The sequence below is a fragment of the Crocodylus siamensis genome, chromosome 6, assembly GCF_052110815.1.
Source record: "Crocodylus siamensis isolate JL-2025a chromosome 6, ASM5211081v1, whole genome shotgun sequence".
In the NCBI taxonomy this organism is placed as follows: Eukaryota; Metazoa; Chordata; order Crocodylia; family Crocodylidae; genus Crocodylus; species Crocodylus siamensis.
Genome location: NC_143400.1, coordinates 14,356,199 through 14,362,465, shown reverse-complemented (window position 1 = coordinate 14,362,465; position 6,267 = coordinate 14,356,199). Strand labels below are relative to the sequence as shown.

General features: G+C 57.3%; 1 protein-coding gene across 1 annotated transcript; it reads left to right on the top strand.

Moving 5' to 3' along the window:
• Positions 1-462: 462 nt before the first annotated feature.
• Positions 463-6,267, top strand: SF3B4 (splicing factor 3b subunit 4). The gene is made up of 6 exons (XM_090054380.1): positions 463-578; positions 1,114-1,242; positions 2,081-2,623; positions 3,161-3,355; positions 4,883-5,053; positions 5,826-6,267. The coding sequence occupies exons 1-6, from the start codon at positions 545-547 to the stop codon at positions 6,005-6,007; spliced, it is 1,254 nt and encodes a 417-aa protein (XP_089910506.1). The 5' UTR covers positions 463-544; the 3' UTR covers positions 6,008-6,267.

The window sequence follows — 6,267 nt, the reverse complement described above, 5'->3', positions numbered from 1 at the left end:
TTAATCATTACAAGTAGCATTAATGATTGATACCCCTAACTAATGTGCCTGGTAGATATCAAAGTACTTCACTCAGCAGCTGCTATCAGCATTTCCTCTTATAGATGGGGAAACCAAGGCACAGAGCAGCCCTGCAAGGGCTCACCTAGCAAGCCGGGGGTAAATTTGGGAATTGTGCTAGGTTTGAAACCCAGCAGCTGCTCTGCCCCTGGGCAAGTCTCTTCCTTTATCCAGGCCTCAGTTTGTTCACCTGCAAAATGGATGCTGTACTATTTATTGGCAGTAAGCCTAGGCCCTACCGTTATTATTACCAGCGTGTCCCACCAAGCGTTAACATTAGCAGCGGCTCACAGGCCTTCACAAGCCGCTTCCGCCCGGCTCCAACATGGCCGACCCGCGCGCGGAGGGCAGCTTCCGCCCGATTCCAACATAGCCGCTTAGGAGAGCACTTCCGGCTTAGACGGGAACCGGAAGTGGTGGCGGGAGGGGACGAGGTGAAAGGTCGGAGGTCGCCTAGCGGCGGTGGCGGCTCAACGCGGAGGAGATGGCGGCTGGGCCTATCTCGGAGCGGAACCAGGGTGCGACCCCCGGGCCGGGCCTGTCCCTTCCTGGGCGCTGGCGGCTGCTGTGATGGGGGCGCCCCCGGGCCAGGTCCACGTGTCGGGGTTTTAAGCCCCCAGAGCGCGGGCGCTGCTGCAGGCCGGGCCGGGCCAAGGCCCCTCGCCCCAAAGGGGCAGGCAGGGGTTTCCCCCCTGCTTGGGGCGGACTGGGGGGGTTTGCATGAGGACCCTGCATCGTGCCCATCCGTGCTGCCGGTGGGGGGGTTGCCGTGCACTGACCCCCCTTCTCGGTCTTCGGAGACATCAGCAATGTCCCAGTGGGTCCATCCAGCCCAGTTAATGCAGCACCAGGATGGTTCCGTAAGCCGCCCCCTTCTTGAACGTGGCCTTGCTGGTCCCAAATTTCTCCACAGCAAGGGTCTGGGGTTTGCGTCATGGAGTGGGGAAGGTTTTGCCCTTGCTGTCATGCTCTGAGCCCCCAGGACTCGGCCCTGGTCCCTTCCCCTGTTCAAGCCCGTGACTGACATCCCTTTCTTCGTCTCTCCCTGTCAAGATGCCACCGTCTACGTCGGCGGCCTGGACGAGAAGGTCAGCGAGCCGCTGCTGTGGGAGCTCTTCCTCCAGGCTGGCCCAGTGGTCAATACGCATATGCCCAAAGACCGGGTCACGGGCCAGCACCAAGGTGAGAAATCTACATCGTAGTAAAACCTGGGCTTTAAAAGCTGGAGGCAGCAAGGGAGAGAGGAACGGGGGGAGAATCCTGATCGGACCTAGGTCGCTCTTCCTTTCAGCGTCTGCGCTCTGCTGCTGTGTGATGGGAGACAGGGAAAAGTGGGCCTGTGGCCTCGCCCAGTAACTGGCAGTTCTTGTGTGGGTCAGCCCCCACTACTAGGGAAAGGCTTTCAAGGACCTTGTCTTCCTAGTCATCTTCCATGTTGCTGGAGCAGGGAGTAAACGGTGCTTTAGAAGTGAGATCTATGGTGATAACACACCCGTGCTCAGAGAATAGGGCCCTGAGCTGCCAGGCAGAAGGACGGCTCTGAGGACTAACGGAAACGGTGGCCCAGAAAGCTTCGAGGCTACATATGTATTGCGCGTTTCAGTTCTCTTAGTGCTTTAGTGCAGCAGCAGGTGCATCCCTCGGGTTGCGCTCAAATTAGTCTGCCACAAAGGTTTCCCCCCACTGAGTTAAACTGATACAACTTATCAGAGCTCGTGGTAGAAGCTGGTTGCGAGAGAACTTGGGAAAAAAAAGATCCCTGGGTTATATGATCATATATACATGCGCTGAGGTGGATCTGAGTGCCAGGTGGAGCAGAGAAGGTCTCCCATCAGCAGTTGGGGTAGGGGTAGGTGTGAAGGGGTCACTTCCAGATGAGCCAACAGGAGAGAGAAACGCAGAGGAAGCAGGGTCTGGCGCTGATGAGGCCAGGGGTCGTGAGGAAGCAGAGAACAGGGAGAGGGGTTCAATTGCGTCCCAAGAGCTGCATCCCTTCCCAGTGAATCGTGATGTGTTGCAGGCTACGGCTTTGTGGAGTTCCTCAGTGAGGAGGATGCCGACTACGCCATCAAGATCATGAACATGATCAAGCTGTACGGGAAGCCCATCCGAGTGAACAAGGCCTCGGCACACAACAAGAACCTGGATGTGGGTGCCAACATCTTCATCGGCAATCTGGACCCGGAGATCGACGAGAAGCTGCTGTATGACACCTTCAGCGCCTTCGGCGTCATCCTGCAGACACCCAAGATCATGCGGGACCCTGACACAGGCAACTCCAAGGGCTACGCCTTCATCAACTTCGCCAGCTTTGACGCCTCGGACGCCGCCATTGAGGCCATGAATGGGCAGTACCTCTGCAACCGCCCCATCACTGTCTCCTACGCCTTCAAGAAGGACTCCAAGGGGGAGCGTCACGGATCAGCAGCTGAGCGCCTCCTCGCCGCTCAAAACCCTCTCTCGCAGGCTGACCGGCCCCATCAGCTGTTTGCAGATGCTCCTCCTCCGCCATCTGTGCCCACCCCGGTTGTCACATCCCTGGGTCCTGGGGTCACACCACCAGGTGAGGGGATCTCTGTGCTGTGCCCACAGTGGGGGGTTTGGCTTTGTTGGTGGCTGGGTCTTTCACGGGCTGTTGCTCTCTGGGTTGGTATTGAAGCAATGCCAGGGCTTTGCTGGACCACAGGGAAGGATGTGGCAAGCGTACCTGTTGCTCTGGGTTGGCACATTCGTTGGCCAGGGTCTTGCCTATGTGCGGGGCCCAGAACAGCTCTGGGGGCTCAAAACGCAAGCCCCTTGCTGTGCTTGGGCCACCGGGGTTTCAAGCCTGGTTCTTGACCCCACTTGGGAAGGAACGCGGCCTGCCCCCCGGGGAAGTTGGCCATGTCACCTACTCTGAGACCAGTTATCTCTTGTACTGGACCAATCAACGCAAGGCTTTCCATCCCCAAGTTGATTGGCCCGTCACTGGGATGCCTTGCTCCCCTGAGCCATGCCATTGGCTCTTGCATGGCTGGGAAAGGCGGGGCTACAGCATGCAGGCCTGTGGGGTGATGATTTGCGGGGGGGAAGCGTTCTCACGGATCTTTTGCTCCCTCAGGCATCCCACCCCCTGGCTCGTTCCCCCCACCGGTGCCACCCCCTGGAGCCATGCCCCCAGGAATGCCTCCTGCCATGCCCCCTCCGCCCATGCCACCAGGTGCTGGTGCCCCTGGCCCACCATCTGGAGCTGCACCCAGTGGAGGACACCCACCACATCCACATCCCTTCCCACCGGGTGGGATGCATCACCCAGGTAGGTGTTGGGGACAGTTTGGGCTAGTGGGCAGAGCGCTGGACTGGGCACTAATGCCACGTGACTTGGTTTCCCTTTTCTGTAAAATGGGCACAGTGACACTGGCTTCCTGCCTGATTCACTGAGCCCTGCTCAAGACAAAATTCCCATGCAAGAGTAAGTGCTTAGTGATTTTATTAATGAGGGTGTTAATAATCCTGCTCTTCAGTTAGAGTGGGAGATGTCTGAGCAGGGAAGCCAGGGTGGAGTGGTCTGGATCAATGCGTCTCATTGCTGAGCCTTAATTTTTAAATCGCCTGCTTTCTTTTGGCAATAGCTGCCTTTCATCAGCTGGATGCTTCGTGGCTTGGACTGAATGTGAATGTTAGGGATTGGTCCCTGGGAGCCTGGCACTGCCCCCATCTGGCCACCCACACTGGGATTGGGCCTGGGGGCCTGGCACCCCCTGCCTCCCTCAGGTGGGATTGGGCCCTCGGTTCAGGATCTCTTGCCAGATCTCCTGACCTTTGTTTCTGGTTGAAATGGGTGCCTTGAGCACAGATGGTGTTTGCACCTGCAGCCATGGTCCCAGGAAGCCAAAGGCCTAGGCTGAACACTGCCCTTGTCTTCCTACCCCTTTTTATGCTCTTGGATCCCTCCAGGGGCAGCCAGTTAAGGACGGTTGATCTGAAAACCTTCAAAATGGCTTACATGCCTTGGTTTTCCCCCACTCCAGTTCTCAGCCTCGCCCTTGCACACCCCCAGCCCTCTCCCTTTCCGCCTGGTTAAGAGGCTTTGTGTGCGATCTGGGAATGGGCTGCGGGTGACCAGATGGCAGCTGTCACCTCCAATTACACACCAGCTTTGGGGCCTTCGAAGTAGGCAATTACATGCGGTAAATGGTTTCCCCCCCCCCATAGCGGTATGCCTGGGTGTCCAGGCTTCTGCTAAAAAGATTGTGGGTGTGGGGTTGGGGTGGAGGAAGGGGAAGGGATCTAGGTTGAAAAGCAAGCAAATAGGCAATTTTTTGCCTGGTAGATTCCCCTCCTAGCTGCCTAGGTGGTTTGATTGGGCCATGCCCCTCCCTGCTGCCGGGAAGATGGGGGAGTTTGTTAGCAGTGTCCCCAGTCCATCAGCCAGGATACAGCTCTCGAGTCTGCTGTATGTAGGGAGGGAAACTGTGCTGGATGGGTCCAGCAGAGAAATGGGGTGCAGGTTATTGATGAGGGCAGAGCAAGTCTGAAGGATGTAAAGGCATCTCCGTACCATGGGGGCATTGGATCTGTATTTGGAGGCCTCAGCCCAGCTCAGTTATGGGGCTCGAGACCAGGTGGGAGTTGGCTGGTCTCTTCCTCCTGGGATCTCTGGGCTAGTGGATCTGAGCGTCCCTTCTACTTCCAGTCCTGCCCCTGGCAGGCTGGGGGAATCGGGCAGGAGCTGTGGTTGTTCAGTGCCCCTAGCCAGGTCTGCCGTGCAGCTGCCCTGATCACAGCTTCCATTTGAGTGGGTCTTAGAGCCCATGAGGGTCTCACTCTGTCTCCTCCCCAGGAATGCCGCCAATGCAGGTGCATCATGGACCTCCTGGCATGGGCCAGCACCACCCGGGACCCCCAGGCTCTGGCGGGCAGCCGCCACCGCGCCCACCACCTGGCATGCCGCACCCGGGGCCCCCACCTATGGGCATGCCGCCCCGTGGACCACACTTTGGGTCCCCCATGGGTAAGTACAGGCATGGTAGAGGGGGAGAAATGGGACTCCTGAATTCGCTTCCTGCCTCTGACACTGACTTATTGTGGGACCTTGGTCACGTTGCTTCATTTTGCCCCCTATCCACAAGTGGAAATGGGGAGATGGGCTTACGCAGAGTTAGAAGGAAGGATTGGAAGGGACCTATAAGATTATCAAGTCCGGTCAGGTCCCCTGCCATGGGCGGGAGGTAATTGGGCTCAAACGAGCTCAATGAAGTATTTGTCCAGCCTCCTCTTAAAGACCATGTCTGCTGGAAGTGTTCCAGGTTCTAGTTATCCGTACAGAAAAGAAGTTTTTCCTTATGTCCAGCCAAAACTTTTCCTTGACTAGCTTGTGTCCATTGGTCTGTGTCTTCCAGGGGGGGCGGTGTTTTTCAGAAAAGTTATTCACCTAGGTCATAGTGTTTGCCCTTGACATATTTGTTGACAAGTTGTTCCCAAGACTGAAAAGCAATTAAATATGCAGATTAGTAGTAGGTAGATCCCTGCCCAGCTGTCCCATTGGTTGAACTGGGCTATGCCCCTTCCTGTTGCCAGAGAGACGAGGAGGTTCATTAGCAAGTGTCCATTATTCTTGGCTCTGCCTGCCTCCCCTTGGCTGCAGCAGTAAGCTGGCCCAGCTTCACTGGTATCCTCCAGTGTTCCTGGCCAGTGGACTTGAAGGGAAAGCCCTCTGGGGGCTGTCTGCCCCACAGCCTCCGCTTGGAGCTGAGGCTAAATGCCAGCATCCTCTCTCCCCGCAGGTCACCCTGGCCCCATGCCGCACCATGGGATGCGTGGGCCGCCTCCACTGATGCCCCCCCACGGCTACAGCGGCCCCCCGCGGCCACCGCCTTATGGCTACCAGCGGGTCCCAATGCCTCCGCGACCAGCTCAGAGACCCCCGGTGCCCCCACGGGGCCCCCTGCGAGGACCTCTGCCATAGGAGGCGCTGCATGGAGGCCTGAAGAACCTTCCTGCCACAGATCCCTCTTCAGTCCCTGGATCTCAGCTTGTGCACGGACCAATGTTCCCAGGCCCGGGAGCCTCATCGGTGTTGTATAACCCCCCCAACCCTCTCCTCTCCCTTGGACCAGCCCTTATTCTTTCTCTTCCTCATTCTCTAGGATTTTAATGAGAGGGTTTTTCTATGTAAAGCAAGCGATCAGCCCTTTGCAAATAAACCAACTGGGTTTCTCTCGCCAA

What these genes read in the sequence shown, in the direction of transcription:
- SF3B4 (XM_090054380.1), top strand. Translation starts at nt 545, where the DNA reads ATGGCGGCTGGGCCTATCTCGGAGCGGAACCAGG. An exon ending in GGTCACGGGCCAGCACCAAG is followed by an intron (nt 1,243 to 2,080) that starts GTGAGAAATCTA and finishes GATGTGTTGCAG; the next exon opens with GCTACGGCTTTGTGGAGTTC. An exon ending in TCCTGGGGTCACACCACCAG is followed by an intron (nt 2,624 to 3,160) that starts GTGAGGGGATCT and finishes TTGCTCCCTCAG; the next exon opens with GCATCCCACCCCCTGGCTCG.